Raw genomic sequence first — 18395 nt, forward strand, 5'->3', positions numbered from 1 at the left:
CCGGTAATTACAATTTTCATGCCCCGGACACAGCATTCTGTCCGTCGGGGAGATCACTCAGGACAGAAGCATGCTGACATGCGGCTCCAGCGTGCAAGGAAGTCAGACTGTATTGCTTGGACCTGACTTGACCGCATCGGCGAACATTTCGTCTCGGCTTGCCCGTGCGCTGGATGCAGCGCGATTGAGACTACTTGCACGAGAAGAGCATAGTCGATGAAATTGAGTCCTTGCTGATTGGCCCTTAGATAATCTCTGCTTCCTCGGACAGCACATGTGAACATCGCCACTAGTCTGGCCGCAAGTTTGGCGGATGGTGTCTCCCTTGAGGCCCATTGTCAACTTGTAGTTGACTTGGTCGCACCGAAGAATCCAACTATTTTCCATATGCGCAAGGATGTCATTCTCCAATTCCGCCCAACCATCGCCAAGGTCATCGCTGGGCTGAGTGGGTGAAAAGGGGTCCTTGGCACTGAGAGCCCACGCTCCCACAGGCTAAAGTCGGGTCTGCCGCGTGCGACCTAAGACGGCGGAATGTTGCCCCCATCTTATCCCGCAACGCCACTCCGCTCAGGCACCGCCGCCGACCCCAGCTTCTTCCAACCGGATGATTGGTTCGATTGCTTACACGTGCATTGGGACTGGACGCATCTATTTTGAGCAGTTCAACATACAGTTCCACTCTTGCGAACGGACTCATCAATGTGCTGTTGATCATACTTCGTTGTCTTTGGGTAGCAGCACGGACCTTTCTGCCTCCGATGTCAGAGACGATGCTTCCTTCGCGGTATTGTTCGCCGAAGCCACCTCAAGACTGAAGCGTAAGATTCCAGCTCACTGCAGCTCGCAACTAAGCAGGACAATGTGTTTTGAGTCGTCAGCTGTAGTATGCGGAAGCCACTGTGGGCTATGCATCACGCAGACACACATTCAGCACCACTAAGTTGAATGTTCTCTCGTGAGTCCTACAAGTGATGCAGCAGCCTACCGCGCCATGGCTGGGGGGACTACTGGCAATAGCGATCGCGTGAGAATTAACGGCGGATGAACAGAGAGGTTAGTGTGACATGGGCAAACCAGAGCGCGCCTTCTATGAAGAGTAGTGCTGTTCGCGCAGAGAGAAAGCCTACTGACAGAGATGTTCCACACCTAAGTTTCTTCTAGTCAATTCCGTGCCGCCCAATCTGCCAACAGCCACACAAACGTAGCGGGCGCTGGCCTGGGTCGGCGCAAGCACATCAGATGGCCGCAATAGCATCAACGACAGCAACGACAGCAAGAGGCGTTGTGCCGCTGCCAATCCCAGGCAAGCATAGCAAAAGTGGCTGGAGCGACCCTTGGTAAGTGAGGAATATCTATGCGACTAGACGTCCTGTCTGTGCGAAAAGTACTACAACTTCAAAGAACTACAAGCCAGATGGGTTAAATCAAAGATCTGGTGGGACGGGAAAAGGATATAATAACATAATGATGATTGATTGTCGACAAAGGGACAGGCCGCCACAGATAGCACTCCCACAGGAGTTTGCCCCCATTAGAAGCAGACCTTTCCTGAGGCCCTGCCTCTGCACTACCATGCCATCTTCGCAAGTATCCCGTTGGGCCAACGACGAACACAGGCCTTTCGACCCTCATCGAGGCAAAGTAGGCCCAGACCCAGAGCACCAGGGAGGAAATAGTGCTCAGCAGGAACGCCCGATGTGCCGAGAACCTCCTGGAGCTTGGGCACATAGAGCCAGATGACGGCAATGCCCAGCGTGAGTACTATGGCCGGAAACAGAAGAAGGTTCTGTGTCGCTTTGTTAAACGCGGGAGGGTGCTGGAAGATGGACAGGTGTCGAGTTCGGACCGCCATTAGGTTGAACCATTGCCTAGATACGGGTAAGCGCATGAATTAGAGGTATGAAGACTAGGGCGAAACCAACATGACAACCAAGTTGATGAAGTAGATGGAACTGGCCTCGTTAAGACGAGCGTAGTAGTAGTCGGGATCGACGCTGGCAGGAATCTCGCCGAATTTGAACCAGAGGTCACCGAAGTGAATTCCTGTCCGCTCAAGATACCAATATGCCATAGTGAAAGACAAGAGCGACTCGATCATTCCTACAAGCGCATACGCGTGAAACATAAGTTGCCAGTTGACCAGCTTCGTCGTTTTGAGGTTGCGAGGGGCCCGGAGAAGCAGGTCCGCTTCTGGTTTCTCGTACGCGAGCACAACGGCACCGATGCAGTCAGTAAAGCAGCTGTTTGACACAGTTAGAACATGCATGTCACAGCAGGGGTGGCTAGTTGCGGAAGGGAAAGACGTACCAAATGATGATCATGAGAAATGACGACAAGATCTGCGGTAGGCCAAAGATGACATTGGTAAAGACCGGCCAGAACTCGGACCATGAGCCAGCCGGCAGGAGATAGGCAATGATCTTCTTCAGGTTATCGAAGACGAGTCGTCCATAGCGGACAGCTTCCACAATAGCAGCAAATGAGTCCAGGAGGACCATGTCGGCCGCCTCGATGGCAATGTCGGAGCCGCTGGCAAGGCTGATGCCGATATCCGCGGCTTTAAGTGCCGGCGCGTCATTGACGCCATCTCCCGTCATACCCACAACCTGATCGCGAGCCTGGAACTCACGAACAATCCGGAGCTTCTGGTCGGGAGTCGTGCGAGAGAAGACTATTTCGGGATACGAGCAAACTTGCTCCCACTGATGGCCGTTGAGTTTCATGAGGTCGCTTCCGGTAAGGACCAACGCAGCATCCGGAGAGTTCTGGGACTGCTTTTCGTCCGTCGATTTTGTCGGGAACCGAGCGAGCGCAGAGCTGTCATGTATAGTCGCTGAGGTTACCATGGCACACTGCCGAGCGATTGCCAGCGCCGTAAGGCCAAAGTCGCCAGTGACCTAAGCAAATGCCAATGTTAGCATCTTACTCAAGACGATTGGGGTCCATTGACGCCCGCACACGTCCATCGAAAGAGCCGCGCATACCATAAAAGTACGGATCCCGGCGCCGCGCAAGGTCTGCATGACATCTGGGATCTCAGGTCGAGGAGGATCGATCAAGGCCAGCAGTCCCACCAGGGTCAGATCAGCCTTAAGCTCTCCCAACATGAGCTCTTCCTTCTCCCAGGAGGCGCTAGGCATGATGATATCCGCGTTAAGGACTTTACGAGCGAGAAGAATGACGCGCTTGCCCTCCGACGACCACTTGTCCTTCAGCTGCTTGATGTCGGCATTCATCTTTTCCGTCATGGGCACGACCTGGCCGTCCGCGCTGACAATGTGCGAGCATCTTTCGAGAAGAACATCAGGGGCGCCCTTGGCAGTCAAAAGTCTGTAAAATGGTCAGTTGGAACATGATTTCCTGCATCTGAGAAAGTTTCTCGCGCGTAACAGAGCGCTAGGAATCGCTTACGTGCTGGTGGACTTGAAGTTGGTGGCCTCCGAGGAAGAGAGCGATATTCCGAGGCCGTTGGACGTGGACAACGTGAAGGCCTTCGCCATGAACTTGTTCTTGCTGTCAAACGCGAGCTCAAAAATCGACTTCCAAGCCTTGTTCAGATCTGAAACTGGGCCGAGACCTTCCGCGAATCTCAGAGACGCCTGGTCAGTGGCGTCGCCGAAAATGCGTCGCTCTGCCAGTGGGCGGGACAGTGTCTCTGCGTCAAAGCTGGCGGCATTGCAAAGACCTGCCACTGCCCGCAGCTGCTCAAGGCCAGAATTTCTCTTCAGGGCCACTTCGTCCTTGGCCGATTCAGGTGTGAAGGTAGTCGTGTTCAGCGCGCAATCGGCGACAGACATTCGGTTCTATGTATGCATGATAAGCTGCTGCATACCATGCGCATTGTGCTTGGACAGAGGACTTACACTTGTTAACGTTCCCGTCTTATCAGAGCAGACGACCGACACGGCACCAAGGGTTTCGACTGTTTTGAGCGACTTGCACAGGATCTTGTTCTTCTTCATCAGATTCGCAGTGATTGTCAAGCTGGCGGTGACGGCAATGGGAAGCCCTTCTGGAATGTAGGCGATAGCGACGCTGACGCAGCTGACAATGAGGGCGGGGACAGAGATCCAACCAGGGTGCTCTTTGCGTAGCCATCCTCCCCTGGGAAACGGTCAGCCATGAATGCATCACGACGAGCCGGGCGCGAATTCGGTTAACATACCAGACAGCGGCTAATACCACGATCCAGGTGACCATGATGGCAAAGATCAAGAGAACGAATCGGAGAATCTCTTTCTCGATGGTTGTTAGCGTTGATTTAGGCTGACCGGTCAGCTTGGCAATTTGTCCGAATACTGTCAAGTCGCCAGTCGCCACGACAATGCCTTTTGCAGTGCCAGACACACAATGCGTGCCTTGAAGTCCGATACAGCGCGTTTCGAGGTAATTTTCGTCCGTTGATTCGATCGTTCCCTTTACGGGCTTTGACTCTCCTGCACGTCCACGAGGATCAGCGGACCTTCTTAGTGCCGTTGAAGTAGAACGTCATCATACCAGTTAGGACAGCTCGGTCGGTTGACATGTCGTGAGAGACTTCGATAAAGCGAACATCTGCAGGGATCCTTTTGCCGGCCTTGAGAAGGAGGATGTCGCCCGGGACAATGTCCGTAGCTGAAAGTTCAACTTGCACGCCGTCTCGGACAACGTGGCACGACTCCGGCAACATGGCGGTAATGGAGTGCATGACCCGAGACGAAGAATAATCTTGCCATCCATTGAATGCCGCCTGGATGACGAAGACAGCGATCAAGACGATACCCAATGCCAGGTTGGCAACCTGTGGTGGGTCTCCGAGAGGCTTCCATGATATAAAAACCAGGATACCACCGACGCAGAGCATGCCACCAAAGCCTTTGAAGAAGTATCCGACGACCTTCCAGAACCAGGGGTTGGGCAGCGGTGAGATCTTGTTCTTGCCATGTTTCGTCAAGCGGGTATCAGCCTCGCGTGCTGAGATGCCACTAGCTGGGTCGACCTCCAGCCGCTTCTGAATATCTTCAAGCGTCCTCTTATGCCAGTCGATGGTCTCAAACTCTAGATGAGGAAACAATATTAGAGCTTGACCACTAACAACAATCCCAAGATGAAAGTAGATGTCTCATGCATACTTAACACAATGGCATCCTTGGCCTTGTCTCGATTTATCTGCTGATCTCTCTCGGCTTCATCAATGTCCTGGGAGCTGCGCACGTGTAACGTCAGAATGCGGGATGCAACGTCGGGGTGTGAATCACCGCAGACACTTACAGGCTGCGGTACTGGATCGGGATCGCCGCGGCTGGATCAATGGTCCTACGGTTCCGACTCGACGAGCGGGAGCGCCTCCGAGACACAGACCGACGGGCAGTAGCAAGTCGTTCTCGCCTGGTCGAGCGGTCCTTCTCCATGTCGCCTTCGCGCCACGCCAAGGAGGTCTCCGGGGCCATCGTGTTGGTGGTCTTGCCGGGTAAAGAGGGAGACGTATGAATCACGGGAGCACCTGATGGACGCAGACACATTCGTCTTGGAAGCACATCGCTACTTATTGCACGTATCGCCGTGCGTCAATTTCTCAGCTGAAGCTCCGTCGGGATATTCCTCTACGAAGCTGACGATGCTGCGCGAGCCCGACATGTGCTAGACAAGTAACCACTTTCAGGATGCCGGCCGAAGAAGAAAGACTAGGAGCCGAAGCATCCAATTCATTACGTGAAATTTAGGTAAAACTTTGCAAGGGATCTCCCATGTCTGTCAGTGATCGTTCTTGTTCCCGCGCAGGGCTAAAAGGGCGAATCCTATAAATCACTCATACCCGAAACCGGTATGCCTAACTTCACCGCGGAACCATCGCGACATCGGCTCCGGTTCAATTGAGCCTCAAAGGTGCCTTGTAGCAAGGTCAGCGCAATCTTTCTTTATGGATCCGGATTTGCTCGGTTTTGTAAGTATTGATGTACAAATGTTGACTTGAGGCTACTCGTGATGACATTGATGGATCCCTTCAAAATACGCGAGGCTCAGCGGGCCGGTCCGTAAGCGGCGAAAACGTCGCTATTGGAGCGATCACATATGCCTCATACTTTCTAATGTCGGCAGGCACTTGCAAAATACCTCTAATGGCGTGTTTTTCTCTAGAAGTCTTCTCCCCCAGAACGTGATATTGGCCAGAGAAGTCTTGGCTGCGCGAACATCACGGTGGGCCTCACGGAGCTGGCTTACACCGCCAAAAAAAAAAAAAAAAAAATAACGGCGCAAACTCGCAAAATCACGCTCGCCAATGGATCGCGAGTCGCATCAAAACGAAATTTCGGTATATGGATGTACCTGGCCGTTACTTGTCGTACAATGCGGAGGAGGCACCACGCGACAGTCACACGCGACACTTGGATGCATCTACCAGTGCCTGTTGGCTCCCCACCGTCGCAAAGATGCGCTCCATTGGTCGCGATGGCCGCCCTCGCTTGGAAATACGCACGCTCCGGATGGGATCAGGCGGAGGATGCATCAAATTAAGTCGCTCGTCCCAATTCGGCCAATCTTGGACACGGGCTGGAAAGGGGGGAATGAGGGCTGGAAAGTGCCTCATACAAAAGCCCTTGTACACGACATTCGAGGCCTCCTTCAACAGCAGCGGTAAGACGTCACTTGTACATTCCAAGGGTGAGATTTTGGACAAGGCGAGCAGCTGCATCGCATTCCCAGCCGCCCTCTCGGCAACAGGCCGACACGATGCCACCGGTCGCATGTATGCAATTATCCGCTCAAGATGCTTTTTTCGTTTGGTCGTTGAGGAGACAAGTTCCCAACCACCCAGCGCTCATAAAGTTCATCCCGGATTTTTAGATGGAGTGGGCGATGTGCTCGATATCTTGGGCACGAGCCGAGCTTGTCAACATTTAGTTCGCCTCGCACAATTCGATCCGATGCCATCGCAGAACGCCTTACCCATACGCTTCCGAACTCGTCTTCACGTCATGTAAATCGCCATGACCGATACTCCTGATCCTCCGTCGACAGGCGGAGCCAGCTCCCAAGCGCTCATAGCCAGCATATTGACTGTCTTCCTGATATCTATTGCTGTGACAGCCTATGTAGCGCACAGGAGTTCCCGCTTCGAACCCATCAGGGAGGCTGTGCGCGTGCGCATGGCAGGTTTTCGCTTTTCGCGAGGTCTGGATCCTGACTTGATTGCGCGCATTCCGATCGTCAAATACCACGATGGCCCGGTGGCGAAGGATACGTCGGAGGTAGCAACACATCACCACCGGGAAACGGTCACTCGCGAGACTGCCTCAGCTACAACGCCGTTGGGTTTCTGGTCGCAGCTACAGAAGACTGTCAGCCGCATCATACCGGGCAATTCGACCCCAAAAAATAGTACTTCGGCCGCAAGAGAGTTTCCATCGAGTTGTTCGATCTGCACCGAAGACTTCGCCGAAGGCGACGACCTTCGAAGGCTCACATGCGGCCACCTATTCCACATGCCCTGCATTGATCCATGGCTACAGGATCGCGCCCGGACTTGTCCTCTGTGGTAATGCGGTCCTCCATTCCACTACAAGCGAAGGTTTATTGCTAACACGACTCAATCTCGATCTCGGAAGTCGGATAGATTTGGAGGCACAGCTCGCCTTGGATGACCTACCGAAGCCGTCGAGAGCCAAGAGGCTGGTAATACATAGAGCAACGCAACATTAGGGAATCCCTATTGTTCACAATTCAGAGCGAATTTAAACGCAGATCCCGACGGCATATCGCTCGTGTTGGCAAGGGTAGTTGATGGTGCGCCCCGTCGCTGATGGCCTCATTCACTGAACATCGTTGTTGTCAGCGTGAAGGGACTACGAGCAGACCGGTGTCGAACCTCCTTCCGTTGGCAGGCTTGGGACATCTCTCAAAGTGGCAGCAGATCTGCGCACGGCGTGGCTTTCGGGCTCGTTGTGACGTCTCGTTCACCGAAACCAAGACCGATTGGAACAAATGCTTGCGGGCAGCGTCCACGGGAAGGGCTCCATGGCCGTTCCTGCGTTGGATGAAGTAATTATAGTTGTATGTACTGTACCTCACTATTGGAGGTTGAAGTTTTAAGATGAGACACGAGGATGTGTCAACATGAACTGAATTGGACAGGTCGCACACCTTATGCTTAAAAGCACGGGGTGTCCTGTTTTAGGACGATACCAAGCTTTTCTGTTTCCATGCCTGGGGCCGTGCTATTGGACCGCTTGTCAAGCCGGAGATTTTCTGCAAGCTCGACCCCGATTCCCTGCGGATTTTCTCCGCAAATGCGCTCGCTCGCGCCCTTGTTCGAAGGCGGCTCCATGGCCTGGCGTTCCCCGGCCCTTGGCATCTTCCCCACAACTTGACAGCGGTTAAATCGCGATGGCGGGTTAGAATTGCCCAAACAGGCATCACGTCAGGAACTATCTCAACGGCGGCGGAATGGCGGTGCCTCGGCTCCGAAATGATTCAAGGCAGGTCGATATTAATGTGACGGCGACGGCCGGCTACTTCGTGGTGTGCGCAGTGTTGTATTTGCCTCCTCAAGGTTCCGTGGCACTGTTCGCCGTTCATCGCGTTGCGGAGCAAGACCAGAAACGACTTTGAGAGCGCCCACGCGCTGCAATCATCTCTTACGATGCGCTCGTGTCGCGGTAGCCTCGGGGCTATTCTGGCAATTAGCCTCGTCGCAACGCGTTGCGATGCGGCCGGCTCCGGAATTCCTTCGAGATGGGGCTTGGGCAACGACTTCACGCTCTCTTGGTCTGGAGGCAGCTCGCAAGAGATTGTCATTCGGCGCAACGACACATCGATCTGGTCGACCTCGAAAGACCACAGCTTCGTCAGCGCCACCTCAGGCGACGATATCTTCGCGGGCGAAAGCGGCAACTTCAAGATCACGCAGGTTGACAACGACAAGTGCAACGGCCTCGACGTTACGGAGTTGCTGTACGTGCCTTGGAACAACAGCCTCACTTGCCACAGCGTTGCGATGAGGGGACAGCTGCTCGACTGCGGCTCCGAGGATGGATCTGTCGGGGGTAACTTCTCGGCGTACTTTTGGGTTCCGCAAGATCTGCCCGACCGCGTCGCATTCCAGGTCGATGTAGCCTCGACGTCCAAGGCGCCATTCACGAAGACGCACCTCACGTTCAACTCGCACGCCAACGAAGACTTCTACGGCCTCGGCGCGCAGGCCTCCTTCGCCTCCCTCAAGAACCGCTCCGTGCCCATCTTCTCACGCGAGCAGGGCGTCGGGCGCGGCGACGAGCCCACAACGCAGATCCAAAACATTGTCGGCTTCTTCGCCGGCGGGGACCGCTTCACGACGTACACGGCCATCCCGCAGTACGTGAGCACCGACGGCAAGGCCTTCTACCTGGAGGACAGCCGGACCGCGTACGCCAACTTTGACTTTACGCGCGCGGATTCCGTGACGGTGCGGTATAACGGGCTGAGCGTCTCGGGCCAGTTCTTGTTGGCGGATGGGATGCTGGATGCGGTGGGCAAGACGACCGACTATGTGGGCAAGATGCGGAGCCTGCCGCGCTGGGTCGACGACGGTGCCATCATGGGCATTCAGGGGGGACAGGACAAGGTTGAGAGGATCATCAAGGAGGCGAGAGATGCCGACTGCCCAGTCGTCGGTGTTTGGCTACAAGACTGGTACGTATCTTGCTCCCTCTCGTTGACAAGATAGATCGATGTATTCCATCAGGCCTTTGGCACGGAAAACTGACACTTTTCTTGCAGGACCGGAACCCGCCTGCAGGCGACGCCGACCGGCATCAACATCTCGCGCCTCTGGTGGAACTGGGAATCTGACGAGGCCCTGTATCCGCAGTGGCCAACCTTCGTCCAGAACCTCCGTGACCAGTACTCCGTCCGAACGCTCTCGTATCTCAACCCGTTCCTCGCCAACGTCAGCACCAAGGCAGACGGCTTCCGCCGCAGCCTCTTCGACGAGGGGCGACACGCATCGTACCTCGTGCGCAACCTCACGACCCGCGACGTCGCCATCGTCCCCAGCGGACCCGGCATCGAGGCCGGAATCCTGGACCTGCGCAACGCGGCCGCCCGGCGGTGGTTCGCGCGCGTCCTCACCGACCAGGTCTGGAACGCCAACATCTCGGGCTTCATGTGCGACTTTGGCGAGTACACGCCCGTGACGCGCGACACGGGCTTCGGCGACGACGACGCCGCCGTGTCGCTCGACCCGCTCGTCTACCACAACCGCTATCCGCGCGACTGGGCGTCCTTCCAGCAGGACGTGCTCAAGTCCCTCCCGCGGTCGGCGGAGCGCGCGGCCGACGCCCTCATCTTCCACCGCTCCGCGTCGCTCGGCGCGGGCCGGTCCATGAACCTCTTCTGGGCAGGCGACCAGAGCATCGCGTGGGCGCGCAACGACGGCATCAAGTCGGTCGTCAGCATCCTCGGGCACATGGGCGTGTCTGGGTACGCGCACGCGCACTCGGACGTGGGCGGGTACACGTCGACGTTTGTGCTCCCCAACGCCGAGTATCCGTACGGCGCCATCGGGCGCACCGCCGAGCTGCTGGGCCGCTGGGGCGAGCTGGCTGCCGTGTCGAGCGCCGTGTTCCGCTCGCACGAGGGAAACATCCCGGGCATCAACGCGCAGGCCTACACCAACGGGTCGACGCTGGCGTGGTATGCGCACAGCGCGCGCTTGTTCCGCGCTCTGGGGCCGTACCGGAGACACGTTCTGGACGGCGAGTGTGCGACCAAGGGGTGGCCGCTGCTTCGCCTGCCGGTGCTGCACCATCCCAATGACAGGCGGGCGCGGAGCATTGGTTACGAGAGCTTCTTCCTCGGGCCAGATTTGTATGTTGCCCCAGTGCTGGATCCTGGCGTCAAGGCGGTCAAGGTCTACCTCCCGGGGTCGTTCAAGGACTCGTACACGCATATCTGGAGCGGCGCAACGTTTTCGGGCGGCGTCGACGTGACTGTCGATGCACCGTGGGGGAAGCCGGCTGTGTTTGTGGTCAACCATGCAGCGACCACTGGGCTGTCGAATCTGATGGACTTTGTGCGCAAGGAGAATGACACGGTGATCAAGATGTAATGAAGTAGTAATATGAGGTTATTGTTTCAGATGAATATGGATGAGTAGTGCTTTTCGTAGAGCCAACTTTTGCAAAGTTGTAGAGCCCGCGGCAGCAACGACAGCAACGAAAGCACATGAGGCGGCCCACCGCTACCGTCTCATGCCTGTATACTAGAGACGGCTGGCGCGGCTCCAGGTAAAACGAGGAACATCTATGCACCTGGATTTTTCTGTCTGTGTGAGTAGCACCGCTCTTTGCAGAACTAATGGCTATGACCTCGTGGCCAAGCACCGTCTTACCACGGCGCTTTCATCCAACGCCATCTGTTTCCACTCACACCATTAATCGCAAAGGCTCCAGACTTCTGTAACGCTCGCGAGCTTTCGTGACAAAGAACAAAGATTGGTTCAAACTGACCTAAACGAAACGCATCACGGCAGCGCATACAGCTCCCTCGGCCGCCCATCCGCATCACAGCTCGCAAACCGCCACCACCCCGAATGCCACCCGCCCAGCGTGCGCGTCAGCGCCCAGCGCAACGCCGCCGGCACCTCGGGCCAGTCGCTCCACAGGCCGCCCTCGTACCCGCGGTCCAGGTTGAAGAGGAAGAACATGGACACGTCGGTGACGCCGCCCGTGAGGACCGACCGGCGGCCCCACGCGTCGAAGCGGCTCTTGGCCGTCGCTGCCTCGGGCGTGCCCTCGCGCGGCGTGTTGGGGTGCGTCGCAAGCGCCGCGATGGTGTCGATCTCGGACCGGAAGTGCTCCTCGAACGGCTTCTCGAAGGCAGCCATGAGCTCTAGCATCCGCGCGGTGGAGAGCTGCGAGGGCGTCGCCTTGACGCTCTCGAGGTACTCGTGGAACTCGTTGAGCGCGGGGATGAATGCATCTAGCGAGCGAGCCGTTGTTAGCATAGAGATGGGCAGTGAAGCAATGGAGGTCGTCTTGCCGTGCTCCTCATGTGTGTGCTTAAACACCTCGTCCTTCAGCAGCCGCTCCGCATCCGGGAACAGCTCACCCTCCTCCTTATCGGCATGCGTGCGCACAAACTTGCTCCACGTGCGGCAGTAGCCCAAAAAGTCGGCCTTGTCCGCGTCGCGAACATGCGGCGCCTGCAGGTACATGGAGTTGTAGCCGCGAAAGATGGCATTATGCAGGTTGCACATGTGGCTGGCCCCCTCGGTCCACATATCCGTCTAGATGAACCCCGCACGGTCAACACTGGACATGTTCGTTCGTTGCAAAGCCAAATCGCTTGTGGCCGGCGGGTTATGTTTATTCACCTTGTTCGTGAGAAAGGTAGGCGTCGGGATGAGCGCCAGGGGTGCGTCCGCCCAGGGCTTCTTCATCGCCCCGTTGGTCTCGCTCGCAGCGGGCATGATGGCTTGTCTGTGACTTCCGAGCAGGTATGTTCCAATGGCAACACTCACAATGCCCGTGATAAGAGTGTAGAGCATGGCGATGATTGCGGTCAACGTCCTGTCGACCGAGGACGAGCGTTACCCCGAGCTTATAAGTAGTGCATCGTCAACTGTCGTGCCATGTGCCACCTCCCACAGCTAAAGTAAGCTTAACTATAGTTGGAGTGGGGCAACAGGTGTCGAAACTCAATGAAACCGAGAAACACGGGACGCCTCTTCAGCCGCAGCCAAAGCCACGGCATGCAGCCAGCTGGGCCAAGGCCTGAGGAGCACGTCAGCTCTGTCGACTATTAATAATCTCTCGTTGGCAATTCGTAACTGTTTTCCTGGGGTAGCCTTTCAAGCGCGTCATCTGTGTGAACGTTGAGCGTCTTTCACGACTCGGCGCCAACATTGATCACATTGACGCCAACATGTCCCAGGATGAACAGAAGGACAACGCGGCACCACGCAATCGTATGCGTGGCTTCCAGCGCTAAGTAATCAGTATCAGCTTCATAAATCTCTAACAGGTTCATTACGCCATGGTACACTAATGATACAATCCGTGTTCGTCAACACATCGACACCCGCCGGATTCTAGGGCCACATCGCCGCCACCAAGGCAGCATCACTCGTCCTTCTTCTCCCACCTCCTGCGGCGCTTGCGCTCCGCCTCGTCCTTTTCGAAGTCGCCCATGAAGTACACCCACCCGCCGGCCACGCAGTTGGTCGCGCCCAAGCCGATGGCGGCGCCGCGCACGAGGCCGCGCGCAGAGAACTTTGAGCGAAACCCCTGTCGCCGCCGCAGCGCGAGCAGCGCGTACAGGCCGGACCAGGCGGCGGTCAGTCCCGCGCTGCCAGTTGTGTAGCCCGAGAGATTGAGGTACGAGGAGAAGAGCAGCGGCGGCGTGAAGATGAAGAGCGGCAGCGGCTGTAACGGCCGCGCGTGCAACGCGGTAATGAGCGTGGCGAGCAGTGAGGGCGGCAGAGAAGAGGCTTCATTGGGATATTGTCAGCTTGGTGTCGGAAGAGGTTCCGTGGATCGCGGGTGGAAGTGAGCGTGGGTGAGGGCAAGACAAGAGCTCTGTCGGAGTCATTGACAGCACAGACAGCCGCCTAGAGCTCTCCCAGCGAGTGAAACAAGCCAGAGCAACGGCAAGCATGGTCATGAGGAGAGGTAAGGATACTCACATCCCCAGTCATGAAGGTGCCCCAGCACACTCTTGGCCGGCGCCTCTACCGCGGGAGCACCCGCGGAATCATCTGAGCCCGTCATCCCAGCGACAGTTCCTCCCACGAGAACTGCTGCGTCTTTCGAAAGCAGTCTCCTCTCCGCAGTCTCTCACGAGCGCTGAGAGCGGTTGCCGTGACGTGGTGTGGCCAACGCTCCAATTGCCGGCCAAGATCGCTGTCGGTCCACCACAGGGAAAGGATGTGCCCGTACTGCGTCTCTCAGTCCAATGCGGGGGCGTAGGGATGACGGCGATTGAGGCAAGCCAGCCAAAGTCTGCGATGATATGCGATGAATGACGGAGCTTTTCGAGCTTCAAGATTTGAGCTGCCGCCTCTCACGCGATGACGTCCAATGAGTTGAGGCGAAGAAACGGCTGACTCAGCTGTTGAGCCACACTCGGGCCAGAACCACCTTCCGAGCGCCCAATGCACCAGCCCCAAGCACCAGCCCCAAGCGCCTTGCGCTGTCCGGCCGGTGGCCCAGCGGCCGATGAGGCTCCATCTGGCCGTTCGGCCCGCCATTCCAGCGCCCAGGCAGCCACTGCGGGGCATCATGCAGCAGCTGGAGCCCCCCCAGAGTCCGACCCCTCCAATCCCACCTCCAGCAATTGTTCTCCGCGCGAGCCGTGCCTGAACCGCGCTCTTCTTCATCGTCAGCCACTTGAACCTGCCCACCGCCACGGCACCGCGGCATACCAGGGCACACCCACAGAGAGAAATTGGCTGTCGATATTCTCGTCACGCCATGCGCGCCAGGCAGCCGCCTCTCGTCCATCATCCCGCCCTCAGCAACTCCGCAGCAAAAAGCCACGGAGACATCTTTCATCGTGCCCGCTTCGGCCTTTTTATTCCCGACTTATAGCCCCTTGGCGTTGAGTGGGTGTCAGGTGTCTCCCGTTGAAATTACTAGGGCATAGGTAGAGACCCCCATCTCCAAGCCACGCTCGACAGTCGCGCCGATTTCGTAACATAACGTCTTAGTTAATTACCGCCTCGCAAACCGGCTATATTCCCCCCCATCATTTTCACACGAATTTCCTCCTCTGGGGCCAGGCGTGGATATAGTAGCAACTCCCGGGTATCCGGGCATTCGGGGATTGCCCCCCATCTCTTTCTCTTATCCCCGCCCACTTACACGGGCACACAGCCAGTGTAAACTCCGGCCGAGAGCAAGATGCTGACCTAGAGGCTGTTGGGGCTCATCTGACAGGAGGACGCCAAACGCGCTATACCCTCCCTCGTATTCTTGGACACGACTCGCGCGACGGGCACCTCCCACAGCTCTTCTCGCCTGGGCGCTTCCCGCACATGCACACATGTCCCACCCCCAAAATCGCGGCCACTGACTTACACTCTCGTTACACCACCACCATCACCACCAACACGCATGCCATGCCATGCCCGTCCCCCGGTCACGTACAGGACGAGCATGCACCCACCTGAGGTAGGCAGGCCGCACGCAACCTCCAGCGCACACACATCCCCCTGGACCCTCGTTCCCAGAGCCCACATGCCCGCCACGCGACAGCAGCCCTACCCGCGCAACACAGTAAGTCGGGGGCGAAATGGAAAGTAACCCTCGCGGCGCATGCGCGCGGCGGGCGTTTCGGTGCGCCCTCTGCATGCAGCAGCCGCCGCGGCTCCGTGCGTGCGTAGGTGCGTGCGTGCGCATCTGCCCATCCATCCAACAGCCGCTGCTCCCATCTCGCAGCATCCCAACACCCACCCCCTCTGCCCTTTGCGGCAGCAAACGAGCCACCGGCCGTTGGGTCGGTCGGAGGACCCTGAGCCTGCATGGTTCAAGGGTAGTACCCCCATCCATCCACCCGGGGGTGTCCGGCCATGGATCCTTCCGCGAGGCACGGCGCAAGGCACCCACGCGATCAGAACGAGAGTGTAACTCCGACGTCGCGTCCGCGATATCCTATGAAACCTTCTGCCCTTCCTCCGGACGACTTCGTGTCCCCAATTGCTGTGCCGGACACTACTGTGCTAGTCCAAGCCATGTCATCCGCAGGTTTACGCAACATCCTCCGTCTTCCCGCGCCTCTCTGTTGGCTCCGTGGATGCGTCCCTGAGCGCTGTAACCCTGGAAGTAGGCTGGCCTGGGCCTTCGTCTCGGTGTTTGCGCCTCGGTGTGACACATCCTGCTCCGTGACACAACAGCCAGATCTCGGGCATGTTTGCCAGCTTACCAGCGCTGCCAAGATGAGTGCAAGGGCGCTGAAGTTCGTGCCAGGCACAAATCGGCTCTTCATTATGGAGATTAATACATAGGAAAACAACCAAGAAATGCCCTTCCTATCGTGTGTTGCTGCCTTGCCTGAGCATGCGCTTCCGTCTCAGAAGCCCAACACGCCGCCCCTCCTGCGCACCGGATACTTCGTACTTCGTACAAGTTGAGGTGTACAATCAATGTGCCTTCTAGCTGCACGCTCATCTGAAGGGGTCAAATCGACGCCTCCAGAAATCCTTTCTAGTCTTCGCTCCAAAAAAAAAAAAAAAAAAAAAGGTCCGTCTATCACGTTTCGTCACAAGCACAGTGAAAAAAGATACCCTTCGCTGTTGTGATTCCGGGCGCCGTTGTGGCGGGAATGCGAGCCGAGTCGGGTACAGAAAAGGAAAGCTTCCATGGGGTTCGTCATAGCAGTCGTCAAGTCATTACTGTCGCGGAGCCAGTCGCTGGCGCTGCCGCCGTTCTCTCATACGTCTCATCGAGCCATCCGCGGAGGTCCGCTGCGACGTTTGCAGCGTAAAAGGCTTCACAGTGCTCGAGCGAGCACTGAACCCAACAGGTGTCATTGCGGCCAGTATCGTTGGTCCATGTTTGGGTACTGGTATCCCTGGTATGCGTCGTAGGCGCCGTACTCATTTCCATACATTGGGCTGGTCGTTGCCACGTATGTTGAGTCCATCGCAGTGGTCACCACCGCGTTTGCCGCGTCGTCGAATCCTGACCATCCTCCCTGCTGGTAGGCAGAATAGTGGCTCGTGTCAAACTGCGACATCGTCGGCGATCCGTACATGCCGCTGGTCATTCCCGTTGACATTGCGCTCATGTCGAAAGCGTCCGTTGGCGATACCATTGGAGACGAGGTGTGGCCCGCAGAGCTGCCATGATGGTGCTGCCCCGTGTGCGCCGCCGAGGCCAAGGCGCTGCCGCTGTCGCGGGATCGTCCGCTCTTGGACTTTGCTTGCGATTGTCCTTTGTGAGACGAGGCGCGGCTGCTGGGGCTTCCACTCTCCTCCCGGCTGTGGCTACGGCCCTCTTTGGAGTTGACGCTCCCTTTCCTGCCCTTGCGTGAGTTGGAGCGACTATACTCGCAGGTGTGACCGCTGGCAGCGCATCTGTCGCAGCCATCCTTGTCCCCGCTGCATTTGAGCTGTACGTGCGTGTCAGCCTCGAAGGTTCCAGCAATTTGAAGGCATCGCGTGCCGCCAATGCAGTGGCATGCTCCGGCAAGGCAAAGCCTGGCCTGCTCGTACTACGGCTTGCCGGAGCATCGGAGTAGCGGTATAGCGGACTGGCCGGAGCTATCATACCTTTTTCTCATGACACCGGTTGCAGGCCTGATGCTGGCTTGAGCGGGCTGTGATGGGGTCATATGCCCGCCTCAGGTTTTGGACTTGGTCCGTCTCCGGGTCGTACTTCCACGTTCCGAACATGATGTGGAGTTGTACGAAATACGCGGTTGTGAACCCGTCGAGAGTCCCGCAACAAGGCGCACTGCCGACAAGGGGGATTGGGTATAGAGCTCCAAAAGAGTCAAAAGAACATATCTGCCTGAAAGCGAATTTGTGACGGCAAGGCTGACCTGCGATTGAAGCCGTTTTATATAGGCGTGTCTTGTGTCGACATCCCGTAGTGCGAGCAGGCTCCAGAGCCAGGCAGCGGGCGGAGTCATCTTCTCCTGGCCCCCCACAGCACCAAAGCGGCTTGCATCCTTCGACGTGCTACTCGCCTGGCTCGCCGTACCCGTCCCAGCTACGACCAGCGAGTGTGTGTGTGCGCGCGCGGGTGCAGTTGGTCCTTGACTCCTGGCACTTCGTTGTCGGCACTGCCAGGCTGCAAGACCCCTCTTGCTGCCTTTGATGGGTCCCAAGTTCCAACGCAGTCGATTGATGCACCCACAGGCTCCAGGGGTGTAAGCCCACTTGGGGCGCTGGGCACCGAACTAGCCCCCACAAGCTCGCCTGTCCAGCAGCCAACCGTGCCCCGGCGGTGCTCTTAACTCTTGGCCCTTGATGGCGGCATGGGTCCTCTGGGACAGGGCGGGAAGATCGTCAAGTGTCCGGTAGAGCATGGCGCAGGCGCTTGTGAGCTGCTGCGCAGCCGTCAGTCCACTCTGTCTCGGGGAACCAGAGAGAACCAAGGGGGAACGAATCGCCAATCGTGATGAGGCTATGGCGCACCCCCGGAGGCAAGAGGGAAGGGCAAGGAACCAGGCAGTGGAACAACGGAGGTGGGGTGCAGGGCCAGCGTTGGGCAGGGGTGGACCAAGGGAAGGGAAATTCGACGTTTCCGTCCTGTCCTGGCCCCCCGAAGATGATATCTTGTGACGACACGCAGACGCGTGTGAGAGTGAGAAGCGTGCCGCCGTACTTGGTACACGAGCACATGGGCACTGGGGGCCGCGACTCGCGACGCCGTCACGCGCAGTGCTCCTCCGATTCGCCTTGTGCGAAGCGGCTCGGTTCCCGTCTCCGT

General features: G+C 57.3%; 5 protein-coding genes across 5 annotated transcripts; 1 reads left to right on the forward strand and 4 right to left on the reverse strand.

Moving 5' to 3' along the window:
• Positions 1 to 1570: 1570 nt before the first annotated feature.
• Positions 1571 to 5432, reverse strand: PLICBS_008102 (uncharacterized protein; the record flags this gene model as incomplete). Its single annotated transcript, XM_018324414.2, has 10 exons — positions 1571 to 1871; positions 1926 to 2243; positions 2311 to 2900; positions 2988 to 3333; positions 3415 to 3806; positions 3867 to 4107; positions 4169 to 4242; positions 4466 to 5040; positions 5115 to 5188; positions 5254 to 5432. The coding sequence occupies 10 exons, from the start codon at positions 5430 to 5432 to the stop codon at positions 1571 to 1573; spliced, it is 3090 nt and encodes a 1029-aa protein (XP_018177593.2).
• A 3191-nt stretch (positions 5433 to 8623) lies between these two features.
• Positions 8624 to 11068, forward strand: PLICBS_008103 (uncharacterized protein; the record flags this gene model as incomplete). The annotated part of the gene is made up of 2 exons (XM_018324412.2): positions 8624 to 9651; positions 9739 to 11068. The coding sequence occupies 2 exons, from the start codon at positions 8624 to 8626 to the stop codon at positions 11066 to 11068; spliced, it is 2358 nt and encodes a 785-aa protein (XP_018177591.2).
• Positions 11069 to 11482: 414 nt separating this feature from the next.
• PLICBS_008104 (uncharacterized protein) lies at positions 11483 to 12508 on the reverse strand (the record flags this gene model as incomplete). Its single annotated transcript, XM_065601322.1, has 2 exons — positions 11483 to 12247; positions 12335 to 12508. The coding sequence occupies 2 exons, from the start codon at positions 12506 to 12508 to the stop codon at positions 11483 to 11485; spliced, it is 939 nt and encodes a 312-aa protein (XP_065457394.1).
• Positions 12509 to 13082: 574 nt separating this feature from the next.
• Positions 13083 to 13730, reverse strand: PLICBS_008105 (uncharacterized protein; the record flags this gene model as incomplete). Its single annotated transcript, XM_065601323.1, has 2 exons — positions 13083 to 13450; positions 13646 to 13730. 2 exons carry the CDS (start codon positions 13728 to 13730, stop codon positions 13083 to 13085), a joined length of 453 nt encoding a protein of 150 aa, XP_065457395.1.
• A 2755-nt stretch (positions 13731 to 16485) lies between these two features.
• PLICBS_008106 (uncharacterized protein) lies at positions 16486 to 17353 on the reverse strand (the record flags this gene model as incomplete). The annotated part of the gene is made up of 2 exons (XM_018324410.2): positions 16486 to 17070; positions 17231 to 17353. The coding sequence occupies 2 exons, from the start codon at positions 17351 to 17353 to the stop codon at positions 16486 to 16488; spliced, it is 708 nt and encodes a 235-aa protein (XP_018177589.2).
• Positions 17354 to 18395: the final 1042 nt, after the last annotated feature.

This window comes from Purpureocillium lilacinum (genome assembly GCF_023168085.1).
Source record: "Purpureocillium lilacinum CBS 284.36 DNA, scaffold_6, whole genome shotgun sequence".
Classification (NCBI taxonomy): Eukaryota; Fungi; Ascomycota; class Sordariomycetes; order Hypocreales; family Ophiocordycipitaceae; genus Purpureocillium; species Purpureocillium lilacinum.